The following is a 19,488-nucleotide window of genomic DNA, read 5'->3' as shown; positions in this document are numbered from 1 at the left end:
AGACACAGGCAGGCTAAGAGACTTAACCCAGGTCACCAAAAAAGACTGTGAGAATGTGGCGCTGAACCTTACTTTCCAAAGTCCTAGGTAAGCACCTTAAACAAGAGAGCACCCTACCTCTAACTTCCTTAATTCTAATAACTGCAGCTATAGTAGGTATAGAATTTTCCTCTTTAATGTACCAAATGGAAAGCATTGAAAGTATAATTAATAATAAATCTCATTATACTTTTGATACTTTCCATCTGATGCATCCAAGAGGAAAATGTTATACCTACTTTATTTCCAGTAATTGCCTACAGTTGTGTGCGTGTGTATGTGTAAATAACAAGCAAATAAACTTTTCTAGTCAGACAGCTTTATTGTCATATAGTACTTCTTGGAAATCCTAAGAAAGTAAGAGCAGAAAAAAAGAAAGAGGGCCATGATCTTCTATGGAAAAGACCTGAAGTCATCCACACCATAGCAGAAGTTCAAGGTTCCAGTAGAGGGAAGAACAGTACTTGTAGTGTGAGCAGTGCTCCGTGTCATGAGGGTTGCTTACTGGTTCAGTGATATACTGAACCTGGGAGGGTACCAACCTGGCAGGGTACCAAGATACCTAAAATCATGCAGCAAAATAAATATACAACCTTCTTGAGTACTCTCTCCACTTGTCTCTCAGCAAAGATGCTCTCGTCTGGGCAGCAGCCTTCAGGAAGTGCATTTAGAACAGAGGTGGGCAATTAGTTTGGGCAGAGTGCTGCTTAGTGAGTTTTGGCAAGCCATCGAGGGCTGCATGACAGGCAGCCCAGGGCAGATAAATATTAATTTTCTAAATTTTTTAGGGGCCCTGCGGGCTGTAGGCCCAGCGGGCCACATCTGGCCCCAGGCCGCATTTTGCCCACCCGATTAGAAGCATCTTTTGCATGCTCTCCAGAAGGAGAAGTCTTACAACCGGGGTGGAAGAACACACGCTTTCTTTTTCTCTTAGAAAAACCATCTCCATGATGCCAGTAAACACTCTTAGTCCCCTCACATATTATGGAACATACATAGGGAAAATGAGTAATCTGATTACAATCTAAAATATGTCTGCAACACACACACACTGAACAGTGAAAAAAACAAAAAGTGGGCAAGCCAACCCTACACAGATTTAAATACGACTAACACAAGGATACAGAAATGGAAATGAGAGAATTGCAGAGGGGTGAATACACAAGTATAACACAAAGGAATTCCTTGTGTTTTAAAGTCTCCATAATGCTACTTAAACCCCAGAGAAAGCTTTCCATTTTCCTCAAAACATCTTAGCTAACTGACATTTAAATCTAAGAAAGCCAACAAGTGGCCACCACCTCAGTTTTAAGTACACAAATGTAGGCCAATTTGTGTCTGTATATGGGAGGGAGAGGCACTGGCACAGATAAGGGACTCTAGCACTAGACCAGGAGACCTGCACCCAGTGCAGCTGCAGTGTCACTCTCCCAATGTGCTTTGGGTACTCAGGAGGCTGTGAAGTGGAACCTGCTCCAATTGAACCATTCGTGGAGTCACACTGATCACTCATGCTCTCCTTGTTCCAGGACGGACAAAGAAACATAGGTGTTTCTGCAGAGGAATGAATCAAACTGTCCCTTGAGTCCTTATGAAAAGTCTTCCCTTGCTTCAAGATCTTTTTTATTTCCTGGAGTTTCCCATTCAGTCTACCATCTTCACTGGCAGAATAAGACAGCTTCTTGTATCAGCAAGAGATTTTGACTGGTGACAATGCATTGACAGGGACTTGCAAAGTACAGCGTAGAAACTCTATTGCAATTTCTGTTTCTTTAGTAAATTCACTTATCGTTCTTTTCACTCCTCTCTTCCCCTCCCCAGTTCTCCTTTGAGAGAAAATTCCTGGTATCTGATCTGTTAAAAGATTTTTCAGCAATTTTTCCCAGCTTCTTATGACTAGTTTTTGGAAATGTGACCTCTAGGCTGTGTGCAGACATTTAATAACTTTACTAGAGGCAGCAGTGTGTTACTTCAACCCAACTCTGTAGCATCTGTAAAGATTAGGTACTTCAGCAGGGCTTTTAGGCACTTTTATCAAATAGCTGATCCAATCAGCTATTAGACAAGTGCCAAAAAAGCTCCACTAAAGTGCCCAATTTTACAGACATCAGGTGAGCCAGGTTGAAGTAACGTGCTGCCTCTTTTGGGCACGCATGGGGTTCAGTGTGGGAATGCACCAAGTTTAAAGTAAAGTGCCATTTTTTCTATGTCTGCAGGCACCTCTAGTTGCTAAGGCAATTGAAGCCAAAACCAGAGGTCCACTTAGAAGACTTTAGGTGCAATATTTCTCCTGAGGTCACTTTTACAAACAGAACTGTATTTACATGATCTTAGTGTAAACCCCACAGGAATTCTTGATTCAGAATAAACTATTCAAGGAAAAAAAAAACAACTGATCCCTCTCTATCTCCTTCCCTCCCCTCCTCCCTCGTGGCCCCAATTCCTGCCTTGCAAAATAGATCAATCGCAATACTTGAAAAGTCTCCAGCCTTGCCAGTAAAGACTTCTAAGATGCCTTTAAGCTATAAGGCACTTCATAAACTTTTGGCACTAGTAATTCTAAAAGTTTGCAAATATTGATCTAAAAGGTGCCCTTTACTTTCAGGTGTGAAAGCATAAATGACTATGCAACACATTAACTCAAATGTATGCTATGAAGCACATCGAGGCAGCACTTCTACAAACAAATTCTAAAGACAGCTTTTCTTCTGCAAGGCTGTTTAAAATGCACAGGACTTGTTTGAAATGCACCAGTCCTGCCCAGAGAACAGAACTGATTATGCATATTTCAGTGATAGCCTGGAAGCTCTATAGTCAAGAATCTTGTGGAGAGATTAGCTTCACTTCTACAAGCTCTTATACACAGGAGAGATTTAAAATAAAAACTGATCCACAGACTCTTTGCCTTATTATGTACAAAGACGAGAAGGGACCAAATACCCAATAATTGGCAATATTTTCCTCCTCATTAACTTTTTAATTTAGAAAAAGTAATTAGTCATGGGGCATTATTATTCCTTTTCATTACATTCCCACTGACTAAAGCATTTTTATTTTGTCTCAGCTGAACAGAGCTTAATCTGCAATTTCAGATTCTGTGATATGTTTAAGTATAGTGAAACACAGCCAAGTTGCTAACCAGTTGGTGAACTGGAACATGCTCTGATTGGGTAATCTCAAAACCACATTCTGAATTTCCTTCACAAAAAGCCTAGCAGCTACTACCATCTTCCATCTTGCCCCAGAGCTGGGCAGATACATTTATTTCATGCACAATGTACATTGTATATACGCCTGTTCCTTACCTCTTTTTATCTAATTTAAAGCAATCAGGCACCTAGGTGACTGAATAAATGCGGATTTTAGAAATTAATACCCAATTGAAGAACTGCACATTTGATACACAGCTTGCCAAAGAATCCCTTGGAATGGACATCAGGATTGCTAAAACCTGATTTTTTTAAAAAAGAAAATAAAATAAATCAGAAATTTTAGTGAAATAATGTTTTTTGGTATAAATAGGATTTAAAAAATATTAAGTTATTACAATGTATGTATTTCTTTCTTGTTATAAATAAACCTGATTAAAATAAAATCTAAACCCAATACAAAATAGTTAAGGACTAAACTGATTATAATCTTTAAAAATATTAAAATAAAAGAATTAAAACAAATTATCCATGAGTTTCCATCACAAACACCAAGTTGTAGGTTGCATGCTTTTCCAGAATAGGTGAACAACATCTAGTTTTTGAGGTCAAACTTTATAAACATGGCACAAGAAGATGCCAGATGCAGTGTTTGAGAAGGAAACTTAGCAGCACGCAAAAAACATTAATGCAAAATCCATTAATCTGAGTCTTGATGGGTGAAGCAACATCTACAATGAACCAATATGCATTTGTGTGATAGCAAAAGATGGGAGGGTATATTTTATAGAAACAACCAATACATTAGGAAACACTCAGGCAACAGAACAGTTAAATGTGGTAGCAGTACACTCCATACAGACTAAACACATATTCAAATATCAAGTGCATAACTTTGTCACAGTCAATGCTGCAAATGTAGCAAAGATGGGAAGAAATCTAGAAGATAATGAAGGAAACCTGGAAACTTATAAAATATGGTTGCAATGTTCATTTGATGCAACTTTTAGGCAATTATTTTAGTTCTCCAGGAAAAAAAGGAATGTGTTGCTGAAATTGCAAAATAGTTCTGTAACAACTCTTTTGCCTTCACTTCACTGAAGAGAGCATCTCCCCTATGATGTATTAGGGAATCCAGTGATTGACTCTTTAGAGCTCTTATTTTAGAATGTCTTCAGTTTGTGAAAAAAATAGTGAAAAATGCACTGAATTATCAAAGTTAAAGTGATCAACATTTGACTAAAGATACAATTAAGACAATAAGCCAATAAGCTGAAATCTATTTCCATAGTGTTGAACAAACTGCTGCCGTACTGTAAAATCTGTTGAAACTTTGATAGAACTTCAAGAGAAAGCTCTCTCTCAATGGAGTTAAACTGTAGACACTAAAGAAGCAGATATATCAGGTGCTTACTCCACCTTATTGTCAATATCCTCAGGGCCAAGGTCCCAGATGAAATGCCTAACTGCTGAAGAGGAAGATAATACTATGACATGGGAAACTAACAGCCATTTACCAATCAAGTCAACCATAGCAAGTTTCAGGGCTGGAAAACAATCTATTTGAGTTAGAGGTACACTGATACATTGGTTCAATATTGGATTGGTACCAATATAAAGAAAACTGGCTGCGCTGGAAATTGTCCAATAAATGCCCGTGCTGCACACAGCCGCTGTACAGCACTCAGGCAGTGAGGAACAGAGCCAGCAGTATAGAGAGCTGGAAGGGGAGGGGGGAGGGAAAGTGTGTGGGGGGGCAGATTAAGGTGAGGGAGGGGACATGAGCAGGTACTGCCCAGGTGGGGAGGGGACGGTGGTGGCTGGAGCTGCAGCTTATGGAGGGGAGGCAGCTCCTGCTGCTGCTTGCACCCCAAGAGGACACGGGGGGTCATGTGCCCCCCGGATTTGCATGGGGTGAGGAGGGCTGTAGCTGGGACTGTGTGTGGCTCTTCTCAGTGGGACCTGGGCTCCAACTGGGCACCAGCAGTGCTGGGATGATGCTGCATCCACCCAAAATTTTGCCTCAGTTCCACTCCCAGCACCACCACCGCCAGCCACAGCTCCAGCTCTTCCTGGAGTGTGGGTGGAGGCAGGGCATTATGCTGGGGCTGCACCTGGTGGCAGCGGCACTGGGAGCAGAACTGCAGTGAAATCTGGGGTGGATGCAGCATCCTCCCAGTGCCAGCGGCGCCTGTTCTGAGCTCAGCCCCCACCAAGAAGAGCCCCAGCTGCAGCTGACCCCATGCAGATCTGGGGACCATATGCCCCCCCATACCCTCCTGGGATGCAAGTAGTGGCAGGGACCACCTCCCACCAAGCCGCAGCTCCGGCCTCCCCCCCAACGCCCTACCTGGGCAACACCTGCCACTGTCCCCTCCCTCACTGTGGGGGGTGTTGATCTGCCTTCCCCCACCGCACTTCACCCACTCCCTCCTCTTCCACCATACCAGAACTACCAGCTGACGGCAGCTATATCAGAAATTGGATTGGTATCAGCCAATATGCCTCCTTAAATACTGACCAGTATCAGCCTCAAAAATCTCTACTGGTGTACCCCTAATTTAAGTACATGTTTGCTGCTCATGGTTTGTTTTTTTGCTGGAAAAACTGTCCCCCTCTTCTAGTCTATGAAAAAAATGTGCAAGGAGAGGATAATCTCCACCCTAGAGTTCTAAAGGAACTGGCTGAGGTCATTGCAAGTCCCCTGGCACAACTTTACAAGCACTCGTGGTGCTCTGGTGAGGTACCGGAGGACTGGAAGAGGGCCAATGTGGTCCCCATCTTCAAAAAAGGCAGGAAGGAGGACCTGGGAAACTATAGGCCAGTTAGTCTTACCTTGATCCTAGGCAAGCTGTTCAAGAAAATTATGCTGGCACACATCCAAGAGGGGCCAGCAGGGGACTGCATGCTTAGGGGCAACCAACATGGGTTCATCAGTGGCAGGTTCTGTCAGACCAACCTGGTGGCCTTTTACGATCAGATCACCAGATCATTAGATGGCAGGGGTAGCAGTGGATATAGTCTTCCTGGACTTCCGGAAGGCTTTTGACACTGACTCTCACCCCGTTCTCATTAAGAAACTGGGGGGCTGTGGTGTAGACACCCACACAGTCAAATGGGTCACCAACTGGCTGGTGGGCCGCACCCAGAGGGTGGTAGTGGATGGGTCCTTCTCAACCTGGAAGGACGTGGGCAGTGGGGTTCTGCAGGGCTCGGTCCTCGGGCCCGCACTGTTCAACACCTTCATCAGTGATCTGGATGAGGGGGTAAAAAGCACCCTGTTCAAATTTGCTGATGACACTAAGATGTGGGGGGACATGGGCACACTGGAAGGATGCAACAGGCTATAATCAGACCTAGATAGGTTACAAGGGTGGGCAGACGAGAATAGGATGGGTTTCAACACAGACAAGTGCAAGGTGATGCACCTCGGGAGGAACAACTGGCACCATACCTACAGGTTAGGGAACTCCCCTCTTGTCAGCACGGAGGCGGAAAAGGATCTGGGGGTCATCATTGACTCCAAGATGAACATGGGCCGGCAGTGTGGAGAGGCAGTTAGGAAGGCCAACCGCACCTTGTCATGCATCCACAGATGCATCTCGAGCAGGTCCAAAGAGGTGATCCTCCCCCTCTATGTGGCACTGGTCAGGCTGCAGCTGGAGTATTGTGTCCAGTTCTGGGTGCTGCACTTCAAGAGGGATGTTGACAGCATGGAGAGGGTCCAGAGGAGGGCCACTCGTAAGATCAGGGGACAACAGGGCAGGCCCTATGAGGAGAGGCTACGTGACCTGAACCTGTTCAGCCTCCAAAAGAGAAGGCTGAGGGGGGATCTTGTGGCCTGTTATAAACTAGTCAGGGGGGATCAGCAGGCACTGGGGGAGTCACTGTTCCCCCGAGCACTGCCAGGAGTGACCAGGAATAACGGTCACAAGCTGGCAGAGGGTAGGTTTAGGTTAGATATCAGGAGGCGCTACTTCACAGTCAGGGCGGCTAGGGTCTGGAACCAGCTTCCAAGAGAAGTGGTGCAGGCTCCTGCCCTGGGGGGTTTTAAGAGGAGGTTAGATGAACAACTTGCTGGGGTCATTTGACCCCAGTATTCTTTCCTGCCATGGCAGGGGGTCAGACTAGATGATCTGCTCAGGTCCCTTCCGACCCTAGAAACTATGAAACTATAACTTCTACCAGTTTTGAAAGCATGAAGGACAGCCCAAGCAACTTGAGATGCTAATTCTTGAAAAACAGGCAAATAGGAAGTGTGTGGGGGGGGGGGGGATGCATTTTAATTAGAGTGGCTCTCAGGAGCTGCTCTAATGACAGCATCTTGTGTATTCAGCATCCCACATTTCAAAATGATGGTGGGGGTGCTTTAACTAAAGCTTTTTCAATAAACCTTAGTTAAAGCTCCTCCACCACCATTTTCAAACATGGGACACTGAATACATGGGACACTGCAGCACTCTGGAGTGTCAGAGCACATTTAAAAGTGCCCTTAAATTTCAGTCACTTTCACTTAAACATATTCACTCATTTTTCCAAATTAACCTGAAATAATTTGCCAACTACAGTTAATCTCATTGTTCTGCAACTTAGTTAGTTGTATACATACAGCATATTCTGACAAGGTAAGGTTTATTTACTCAAAACATTTATGGTTGCTTAGTTTAATAAAAAAAATGTATATGCCATTTACCATTTCTATTACCATCCTAATACAGCTGCCGTATACAAAATAAAAAGTTGAACATCCAGTAAATAAGCACTATTTTGTTGATAATTTTCTAACCTTTCTTAGTAAAACAGGACTAATGAGAATCTAAATATATTAAGGAATTGATTGAATACAGGTCTATAGTTGTTAGTGTACCCTGCTACATAGAAAAAATTATACCAAACGGTCATATCTATCAATGAGAAACTACTCTTCTTTACAAAATAAGTGAAATACAAGTTGAAAAGTTATTTAAAATGGATTCTTTTTAAATGAAGCTTTTCCACTTTGTGATTTAAATCACGATTTAGATAGCTGGTTAAACTACCTTGATTTAAACCCACACTGATAGGCACTCACTAAAGTCCTGTGGTAAACTTACTGAAACTGAAGGATTGAAATGGCACTCAAAGTTGACCTTGGGCTGAGAGCACATAGCAGTGGTTCTCTACAGAAGAAGCTACCCCTAACTCACACTCCACTGAGACACCTGAATTGGCAAGTTTATCTGTCAAAGTATGTGAGGCTTTCTAGGGTGCCTGGACAGGGAACTGGTTTGGTACAACTCCACTGCAGTGTAAATGTAAATCTTTTGCTTTGGCAAAATCCCAGTAGAGGACAGAGGTGTTTATAGCCTTTGACATGGCTGTGTCCTTAGATACAAGATGGTGCATCCTTTGTCTGTTTCTCTTCCTTGAAAATGCTTAACTTTGTACTTTTAACTCAGAACATTTTTCTAGGAACTAGTCACCCAGAACAAAACCACTCAGTGTTCCAAAATTAATACCAAGAAAGCAAATTGAAGTTTTATGGGTTTTCTAATTCTTGCTCTGCATTTGAATGGCACTTGCATTTATGATAGTAATAGCAGTTCTTGATTTAAGTTCATGTCCATCATTAGCCATTTTTTATATCTGTAAGATCTAAAACCACCTATATCCAGACCTTAAGTTGCTCATCCACAACTCTTGTGACTTCCCCAGCCATGGATTCTAACGTCTCCTGTATTGGATTGGATAACGAACCATTCACTGCTGCCCAAGAAGGTCCACCGAGGTGGTATAAGTTCGGCAACAACTGTAAAACAAAGCCAACAATTTGAAAAATTAGCCTTTCTGGTGATTATCTTCAAATCTAGAAAAACAGATGAAAAAAATGCATTCATTTTAACATTCTTTATTTAACATTCTGAATAAAAACCAGTTCGGATAACATGGGGAAAAGGTGAGTTCTTATCAATCCATAAAGATTGACTTTTATATTTCCTTTATATTTACACCCTTCCCCCCAACATATATACACACATACATATCCTAATATAATAAAAGGTTTAGTCTCTCTGTCTGTAATGCTCTTGGAGCACTCTGATTGGTTACTGAAACAACGAATCACAGTACTGCAAGGATGTTCTGGAGAAGGTGGCGGCAGCAAGCTTCCCCCACTCCCCCAGCCCCATAGTGGCGTGGGGCTGGTGGGTTAGGGTTGGCAAGCTTCCCCTCCCACCCATCCCTGCCCACCCTCCCTTCCTCATCATTCTTGATGGGCAATTTGCTAGTATACACACACACAAATAAATACAAAGAACTAAATCAGGGCTATAGTTCTTTAATCAAACCATTTTATATTAAACTGTGATCCATGTAACCAGTATATAGTGCTTGGAAGTTCTTACTGTTTTCGAGTTCTTAGCATCCCGCATAAGCCTTTCTGCAGATTTTAGATCTTCCTGTACAGCATCCACACCACAGTTTCTTAAAGAGTTGAGATGATCTTGTACTTTAACACATATTCTGTCAATCATCTAAAGAAGAAAAAAGATGAGAAATATTAGAAGCAAAGGAAGAAAATAGATTATTTGCAAAGAAGTGGTGCTGATGAAACACAAAGCTAAGTTTCACTCAATTCATAGATGCTAGGGTCAGAAGGGACATCAACAGATCGAGTCCGACCTCCTGCCTGGGCAGGAAAGAGTGTTGGGGTCAGATGACCCCAGCCAGATGCCTATCCAGCTTTCTTGTAAAGATCCCCAAGGTAGGGAAGAGCACCACCTCCCTTGGAAGCCCCTGCCAAATTTTGGTCACCCTTACTATGAAGACATTTTTCCTGATATCTAGCCTAAATCTGCTCTCTGTCCGTTTGTGACCATTGTTCCTTGTTACTCCAAAAGGCGCCCTTGTGAACAGAGCATCTGTGATCCCTTGCTGCGTCCCTCTAATGAATTTGTAGGCGGCCACAGGATCACCTCTCAGCCTTCTCTTGTGGAAGCTGAAGAGGTCTAGGTCCCTCAGTCTCTCCTCATAGGGCTTGTCCTGTAAGCCCCTGATCATACAAGTGGCCCTCCTCTGGACCCTCTTGGGTCTATCAACATCCTACTTGAAGTGTGGCACCCAAAACTGGATGCAGTACTCCAACTGCGGTCTGACCAATGCTGCATAGAGGGGAAGTATCCTCTCCTTGGATCTATTCATCATACATCTGCTGATGCATGATAAAGTGTGGTTAGCTTTGCTGATGATTCATCACACTGATGACTCATGCTCATCCTGGAGTCCACTATGACTCCAAGATCCCTTTTTGCTTCTGTGCTGCTGAGAGGGTCACTTCCCAGCCAGTAAGTGTCCTAGTTATTTTTGAGCCCTAGGTGCAGCACTCAGCACTTGTCCTTGTACTGTATCCTATTGTGTACTGCCCACTTTTCTAACCTGTCCAGGTCGGCCTGAAATCGTTTCCCACCCTCTGGAGTGTGCACTTCACCCCACAATTTAGTATTGTCCACAAACTTGAACACAGTACAATTCACATGCACATCCAGTCCAGATTCCAGATCTAAATGAACATGATGGTATTTGCTGTTAGGACCTGAAGCTCTCAAATGTATGTTTAGAGCCCATGTGAGTACAAATGTTTCTGATATAAAAATATTTTTTCTACTATAGGAAAAAAAGTTGCAAGTAATAACATGAGGTACCACTTTTCCTCTTTTCTTTTGTTCTTCCTACAGCTAAAGTTAGCTGGGTAGTGTGGGAGGGGGTGGGAAAAAGGGAATATACACAAAATACTTTGAGATCTAAAACATGGGTGTAAAGATTATTGAGCCGTTGTCAGTAACACTACATTGCCCTACAGTCAGTCCAGACACTAGTGATAATTTATTTCTGCTTTCTGAACAAATCATTATTGAGCATGATTTGCAAATATTTTCAAAGTAGTAAACATTTCCAATCGAAGAACACTGGTTTAGACATACGTCTATCAAAACAAAAATCTGCTTTCACAATCTTTCATCATTTAAATTTGAATTAGTGTTGCATTTGATACAAGGGTTCAGGGGTGCATTTGGTAGCCATGTTGGTCTGAAACAAAAAGAAACGCAAAACTCTAGAACTCCTGGTTCAGAGATGATACTTGAACAAGATAATTTTTTGTGATTTCTCAGTTGGTCTAATAAAAGATATCGTCTGTGAATCAAGAGTTCTAGAGTTTTGCATTGCATTTGATACGAAACATTCCACACACTCAGATAGAAAGCCGGAAGCTATGTGCCCTATAAGATAGAACAATATTATTGCCTCACTTATGAATGACAATTTTTTAGTGATTTGTGGCTATGAGAAATAGGAGCGAATACAGAGTGCTTATATCACTATGGAGGCAATGAAAAGATTTTAAATAAATTCTTTAAAGCAAGCTATCTGTCTAATATTTTGAAACCCCAACAAATTGTCTACATGATAATGTAAAGTTTGTAAATCCAGCATTTTTGCTAACCAGTACCAAAGCACATCTACAGCACCTTCCTTTTCTGCTCTATTTTTCTCTCCAAGGGGTTTTAAACCCAACAGATTAATGAGTAGATAATATGGAATTCCCTTCACTTGGGTCATTTAAAGATTGAACTGGACAAATAAAAAAATATTCTCTGGAAATAATAATGTACTGGTATGGGGATAAGCCAGAATATCTGTCTCTGTTCTGGAATGTTTGTTAATTTCTGTTTTACATTATGATTCATTTTATACCCAGAATCTAAATAAGCATGGATGCTTTTATTCTACTTCTTAAAAATGGCAATTTAGATTTCCTGAGACCTCAGTGTAGGAGGGAAGAAAACCAACCAAAAAAACAGATGTAAAAAGGACTAAACATAATACAGAAGAAAATTAATGTGAAAAGGGTAGTAATGGAACTGTAAAGGGTGCACTGATCAACTGGCCCATGGGGCAAAAAGGTTGAGCACCACTGCAATAGATGAATGGCTAGAATAAAATAAAATGATGCTGCTCTTAGAGGTTTTAATGCCAGTGCATCCCTGTGTACCATTTTCTCTGTCAAGAGGGTGGAAAGTACTTTCAGCCTCTAGTAATAAACCATTGTTCTATAAGCCTCCAAACCGAAAAAAAACTCAAGCAAGTGTGAGGAAACTGCTTAAGGATTAGAGCAAATCTCCACTTTCTCCAGCTTAGTGGTGCCAAACCTCTGCAGCCTGCATGAGTGTTATGGGATCAGTCCATAAGCCTGATCCAGTGCAGAAACAGTGCATGGGGGTCAGTCTGTGGGCCTGATCCTATGTGGGGTTGGCTGACAGGTGCAATCTGGCACAGCGGACCCTGCCACGGACCAAACTTGTGCACCAATGCAATGTAGCATGTGAAGCCACATCATCTGGCCTACGGGTGGGCAAAATACGGCCCGTGGACTGAATGTGGACTGCCAGGTACTTTCATTTGGCCCACAGTGCCCCTCACAATGAATTGTACCCCACCCAGCCCTTCTACCCACAAGGGTGGAAGCGAGGTGCCCAGGTGTATAACCCCACAACATACCCTATCGGGCCTTGCTCCCACCTTCTTGTGTAGAACGGCTCTTCCGGGCATGACTCCTGCTGCAGCCAGAACATGTGTGCTTGAGGCAGCAGGTAGGGAAGTGTTGGGGCAGATAGGCAGGGTGTGGGTATGAAGGTGGCAGGTATAGAGACCCCCTACACACTCCCCCCATGGCATGCAGCCCCAGCTGCCCAGCAGCAGCAGCAGGCAGGGAGGTCAGGGCGATTGTGTCCAGCACTGTGCAGGAGTAGGGAGCAGAACCTATCCTATTGCCAGGGCTCCACGCCATGCACCTGCATCTCCACCACTTGCAGCTGGGGAACCTCTGCATTGGAGCCTGCTGCCTCCCTTGTTCCCTGCTGTGCAGGTCCCTGCACTCCACCAAGAGTGGAGGGAGCCCTGCCCCTTGCTTCCCCACAGGGTCCAGCACAGGTCTGTCCCACTGTAAGTGTGGAGCAGTAGGCACACAGCACAGAGCCCCTGCGATAGAGGCAGGCTGCAAGGGGGTGCGTGGGGGCTGCCCCACTCTCCCTTATACCCCACATTCTTCCCCCACCAACATATACATACACCCCAACATACCCTCTGCTCCCCTTCACAACCACACCCCACCACACACACAATATAAGTGACACTTTATTTTTGAGTTGTTATGCAATTCCTTCTATATACAGTAAACAATCACAAGTCATGACAAATATTTTTGTAATATAACTAAAATATATTATAGTAGATGTTTGACTTCTGGTGTATGATTTGGTTTGTTTCTGGTTCTAAGATGACAACCCCACCTCCCAAAAAGAATATAGGGGGGAGGGGCAGCAAGGGGAGGGACTTCTGGTGGCAAAAGTTAGGGATTGGGGCAGGACTTCTGGACCCAATGTGGTGACCATGGGGCAGGGCAACTGTGAAGGGGTGAGGCTACTTAAGCAGCTCCTGACAGCTCGCCAAAAATTGTTAAGCAGCCCTTTGCCTGAAATAATTACCTGCCCTGATCTGGCCCATGGGGCTTCCCAAAAGGTACAGAAATTTGGCAGCAGAGGCATGCAGATTTGGCCCACAGACCCCTGGTTGAGCAGCACTGGTCTGGACTGCTCTACTCCAGCACTGGCCTGAACAGTAACTAGAGTTCAAATGAGTACAGGATCTGAATAAAATTGTTTTTGTAAGTAGGGGCATTTAGGCAGGAATACTTAAAACTTACAAATAGCCATAGCAGCAAGGACCAAATTCCAAGAGCCCATCCTTCCAGTGGAGTGGCAGGCTTCTTCTTGCTTACCTTCTCTCTAGCTTTATGTCTCTCTAGCATTAAATCTATTTTTTAACCAATGGCTGTCTAATATAATATGCATAAATCATCCTGGGAGCAAGGCTCAGAACCAAAGCCTTTACCCTCACAAAGGAGGGACATGGCAATTATTCGGTAACTGCATGATGAGACCACTCTCCTAGGAAGTGGAATATGTGGGTCTGAATCCTCTCAGGTGAGGAAAGCCTACAATGGTGGCCTCCTGCTTTCTCTCAGAACTTGTATGTACAGCATCCAAACTTAAGCAGGAAGTTGGGGCACCTCTATATGTGCCAGATGGCTGCTCCAGTATGTGCTACTTAGAAGGTGTCAAAGCAGACTCAATTAATTGAGTCTGCTGGAGTGTGCTAATTAGCACAGTCCAGCAGCCTTTGCATAAACATGTATTTGGTGTCCCCGTGCCTCAAAATGGTGGTGGGGGTACTCTACCTAAAGTTTGTTTGACAAGCTTTAGTGAAATGCCCCCGCCAGCATTTTGGAGCACAGGATGCTGAATGCACATGATGCTGCAGGGTGCTTTAGTAAGAGTGGCTTCCAAGAGCTGCTCTAATTACAGTGCTACCCCCTTCCTCCTCTCCCACAGCATGTATAAAGATACTCTTGATGCCCAGATGCCCCAAACTGGACATGACTGAAATGTTTTATGGCTACTGGCACAAGACAATTTGAATTACACTACAGGACTTAGAAGGTTAAGTTCTGCCTGAGCCCTATTTAGGTGCCTATGGAGACCATATGAATCTGGCCTACAATCTGTTTTTAAACAAAATCCACACTCCGAGTCACATCCAGTTTTGCAAGCCTGTCCCAGTGGTATACTGGGAGCATAAACAGCCTGCAAGATACCAGGGAGTACTGCCCTGGTATAGAGACTGTGATGAGCTGTCACAGACCCTGCATCAAGCTTCTCAGAAGCACTGGTAAAGGAGGCTTGCCGTGCTGGGAGGGTGCAGTAAGGGGACCTATTTCACTTAGAGCAGCACTCCCAGCAGAGGTCAAGGTCCTTATGTTTGTAGAACTGCCAACAATTGAGTAATACTAGAAAAACTAAGAGGACAAACATGCATCTACCCTGTAGTCCTACAAAATTAGTGGGAGTGCTACATAAGCACAGCTGTTCCACCCAGAAACTTCTCTGTAGCACCACATATAACATCTAGACAGTACAATGAAGCACTACAGTGGTCTCTCAGTATACCACAGTGCTCTTTCCTCTCCTCCTGCTCCCCCCCCCCACCCAAGGGAGTGGGGTAGAGTCATTGAGTTTTGTGGTCTAGTTCCCCTGAGTCACAGGGGAACAGATGGCAGCCCCAGAGAATCTGTGATGCCACCTGATCACTGGGAGCCTGCCCACTACCCCACCACGAGGATGGGGAAGGGAAGGCAGCCCCAGAGGGCCAAAGCTGCAGGGCACTCACTGAAAGCTTGCCATTCCCCATGACGGTTTCCAGGGCTACAGCAGTCAGTGGGGGATTGCAGCTTTGCTTCTCACTTCACTGTAGGGGTAGCAGACTAGTGTAAGCAAGCAGACTCACTGCCATGCTACCCTCATCTTGGTGGTGGTGAGGGATTGGATCCACAGCGGCAAGCAACCTACTATCATACCCCCTGGCTACAGAACACATCACTGTATGCCTTCATGGCAATTTTTGCTGTGCTGCAGCTGGGAGGTGAAAACATAATGTCTGCCCATAGTCTAAGATACACAGGGGGCTATTTTAACTCATGCAATGGCTCAGAATCTAGAAAACAGGAATGTGTACCCCCTTCCTTTTCTGAGCTGAACATTCTTTATGGCATGCAACTTTGGGGGCACAACCAAGAATGTGAATTGCTCTCTTTAATGTTTTTCAACAGCATTTGTGCTCATGGTATTTAAAGGCTCTGCAAAACAAAAATCTCTCTTCAGGTTCCATAGTAAAAGGAATCAGTATCAATTTTTTTATTTTAGTCAACCAGGTTCTATACACCTGGTTACACTGCTATAATTAGGACAGAATTTGGTCCCCAGAAAAAAATTCACTACTGAAAGCATGATCAGTCATGTACAAGGCACTTACCTGTTGTGTGGTACTAGTTACAATGCCTTGCTGCAACCGGTATGCCTGCTCCTGTAGGTATTTTCTGGTCTCATGATTACGAAGTAAGTAGTTTTCTATCTGAAAGCAGAAGTTCATGTCAGGATACTGATTCTATTCTCACCCACACTCATGCTTCTGACATTTTGTCACTGCAGTAAAAATATTGGAGAAAAGAAATAAATGTCTTCTAATTTTGCTCGTTAGACCTTGTACCATATAGCTCACTGCTTGATAACCACACAAGGCTATGTTTATTCACTTGCAAAGTTCATACTGCAGTCATCTATAGTGCATTTATGGAGGATTTTCCCTTTTTTTTTCTTTTGTTTTTCTCTTTTAACTGAAATTCTCCTGGATTCTGATTCAGTTAACACTTCAGCATGTGAGTGAACCATGCAAATTAAGACTGAAAATTAAAATATTTCCAACTTCATCTGTCTCAAAACATAAATTTCAATCCTCCATGCACGATATATTAAATATTCCATATTGTCCCCTGGAACCAGAAAACTAAGTAGCAACCTAGTTTTTTGAATAGATAAACCTAAAACACCCACCAAAAACCCCTGAGGGAAAAAAGTCTAAACAATTAAATTTCTTGAGAATTAAAAAGCCCCCTAAAATACTGTTTTTATAAGAACACAACTGGAGCATTAGAAATGCCTGTCTGGGGTATTTGCTTGTTCATCTGTAATAATCAAATAAATTGCATAATTGGCTTAGGTGTTTAGAATAAATTTATCATGACTTGTTTTGATTTTATGTTTTATGTCTTTTTTGATAGGGCTGCTACAATTATTTATCTTTTACAAAGCTCTACAGAATTTATGTTTGAAAGCTGCTGAAGGGGAATGCACTAACTTTTTCTCGCTGTCTTTTTAAAGCACAGTTCTTAACACTATGATGATCTATACACAAGAGATCAGCAGGACAGTAGCTGGTCTAGTAATTTCTTTTAGAATTGTTCATTCTACTGTAAAAGGCTCAACAGACATGCTTTAAAATGGTAAGAAAGATGACCTGCAAAGGAGGGGGGAGGACAGGGAAAGATTGAAGGTAAAATCTTCAGATGTATCTATGGCTCCTCTGGAAGACATTAGACTTAAGACGTACTTTACCAGTTAATCACATCTTAAATAGTAACCTGGCCACATATTAATGCAATTAATTGGTGCAATAAAACATGAACTAAGCCACAGTTATTACACAAAAATCATGTAATAACTTTGTGGCAGGATCCCATCATATCTTATATTGTACGTATGGCCAGCCTGACCAGGTTTCCCAGCCTGGGGAGTTCATGGGGGCCTTTCACTCCATGTGTTGTCTAGGCTGGAATCACTAACTAGCTGACTGCCATTCCCAGCCTCCAAGGTACATCAGGGTCAAGGGCTCCAATGTGCCCCCAAAGCTGTGAAAAATGATTAGCTGTTGCTCCCATCCCTGTGGGGGTGCAATGGAGCCCTTGACTGCTATGCTTCCAAGACCAGGAACAAGGATCAGCTGACTGACTTTCTAATTGCCAGTGCCACAATCATGCCTCCTACCATGGTTGTCTAGCATGCCAGGAAGCACAACTGCTGGGATCATGCATCATATCCCATGACCAGTGGTCCCTCTAAGCTGCACCATGTGCGCAGCTGTACAGGCGCACCTGGCACGAGCATGCCTGCGTGGCTGCGCGTCCCACGCACCTTAGAGGGAATGCTTCCCATGATGCCCATAGCTGAATGTTTGCCAGGAGCTTAATTAAGTGATGTAGAAATCTCAGTTCCAGTTTCTGAAGTTACTAAGGACTTAGAAAGCCCAAGCTCCATTTTGGAAGATGGAATAGGCCACATACAGGTGTTATAGGCCCATTTCTGCTGGAAGAATTCCTGCTCTCCCAGTAGAAACTACAAGGATCAACCTGAAACACCTCCCTTGTAAGAGAAACTCTCTCAAAGAATGAACATTTGCATGTTGCTCTCCTGATCTGGTCTGGTCTGGTCTGGTAGCAGCAAGGAAATGCTCCCTGTCTCTTCCCCAGACTTGGGCTGGGGGCTTTGTGGCACCAATCCCTATATCTACATCTTCCCCAAATCATGGACCTCTGCAGCTTGGCAGTGGGGGCAGGGATGTCAAAGCTGGCGGAGCTGGGAACAGGCTTGAGAAGGCTTTTCCTGCCCCATTCTCAGCCATGTGAACTTTAAATGCCATGTGTGTTGCTCACCTGGGTGGTACACATAGCAATTTAAAAGCCCACAGGGCCAAGGAAGCTCTTGCTAAAGCATCATAGCAATGCACCCCACACTTCCCCAACCAGGGACTGCCTAGGTCTGGGGAATGGGTGAATTGGAGCAGCCACTGTTCCCCATGTCTCTCCCAGACCAAGGGAGAGGGGGTAGCTGCAGGCCGAACACCTATTCTGGTCTTTCTCCTAGAAACATCTCTTGTGGTGGAAATTTCTCCCACTAGAAACAAACACCTATTCATGGCCATCCGTTCCAACATCACTTAAGCACTTTTGAAGTTTTTAACCTGCCCTTTTTTTTCTGGTTGTTTATCATGTATGAAAGAGGCCTGAAAAGTTCTGTTAAAAAAGGTATACAATAAATGTAGGCTTCCAAAGATTCTTAGGAGATAACTCTGTTTCACTTTTGATATAGAGAAAGGCCATGAACAGACATTACATTAGTAGGGTACAAATGCCAGTACACTTGCTTAAGTACATGCAGTGCTACAGGAGAGCCCCTTGAACCCCAGCATGTCAGTCCTCTGCTCTGTCTCCCCTTCTCCAATGGTAGGTGTGACAGCTCTTCCTCCTTCCACAATTCTGATGGGAACAGTTAGAAAAAGTCCCTGGCCTGTGGTGGTAGTCACAGCAGGAAGACTTGACACCAAAGCAACACTGGGAAGAGCAGCACTTTCAACAAACGCTGTGGCAGTTCTTTCTGCTCCGGCAGAAACAGTGGGAAGATCCCATGGCAATAGTGGAAAGTGCTGCTACTGGGGACAGCTGCTGATCACTGACATCCATCTAGAGAAGGAAGGCTGTCAGTGATATGGATGAGTGAGGCTCCTTTAGAGGTGGGAGGTTGGGATGGGAGAGGCAAACCACCAGCCTTTATCCCCTCCATGGCTGGAGAGCTCACCCCTGAGGTGACTTTTGTAGCTTTCTAGCCAGGGGTCTGGAATATGCTCTTATTTTTATAGCACTGCAAATGAATGTCTGTCCCTATCTAAATAAGATTTACACTTGCACTAGATAAATAGTAATGTTTCATACAGGATATAATCCCCATGGTCCAAGTTTAAAAAAAATAAGAATCAGGATATAAGAAAAAATATAGCAAAGAAAAAGCCCGCAGAATCTTTTCCTTTAATAAGCCATTTA

General features: G+C 43.6%; 1 protein-coding gene across 6 annotated transcripts in view; it reads right to left on the bottom strand.

Moving 5' to 3' along the window:
- The window catches only part of CARMIL1 (capping protein regulator and myosin 1 linker 1), a 278,418-nt gene that overhangs the window by 55,926 nt on the left and 203,004 nt on the right, over nucleotides 1-19,488 (bottom strand). For all 6 annotated transcript variants that reach the window (XM_090039499.1, XM_090039502.1, XM_090039500.1 and 3 more), the window contains 3 exons: nucleotides 16,092-16,190; nucleotides 9,572-9,700; nucleotides 8,845-8,976 (listed from right to left, as the gene is read on the bottom strand). In XM_090039499.1, the coding sequence (XP_089895625.1) occupies nucleotides 8,845-8,976; nucleotides 9,572-9,700; nucleotides 16,092-16,190 (360 nt within the window). The remainder of the gene's footprint in view (nucleotides 1-8,844; nucleotides 8,977-9,571; nucleotides 9,701-16,091; nucleotides 16,191-19,488) is intronic.

This window comes from Crocodylus siamensis, chromosome 3, assembly GCF_052110815.1.
Source record: "Crocodylus siamensis isolate JL-2025a chromosome 3, ASM5211081v1, whole genome shotgun sequence".
NCBI classification, from domain to species: Eukaryota; Metazoa; Chordata; order Crocodylia; family Crocodylidae; genus Crocodylus; species Crocodylus siamensis.
The sequence above is the reverse complement of the archived record's forward strand: the minus strand, read 5'-3'. Positions and strand labels throughout refer to the sequence as shown.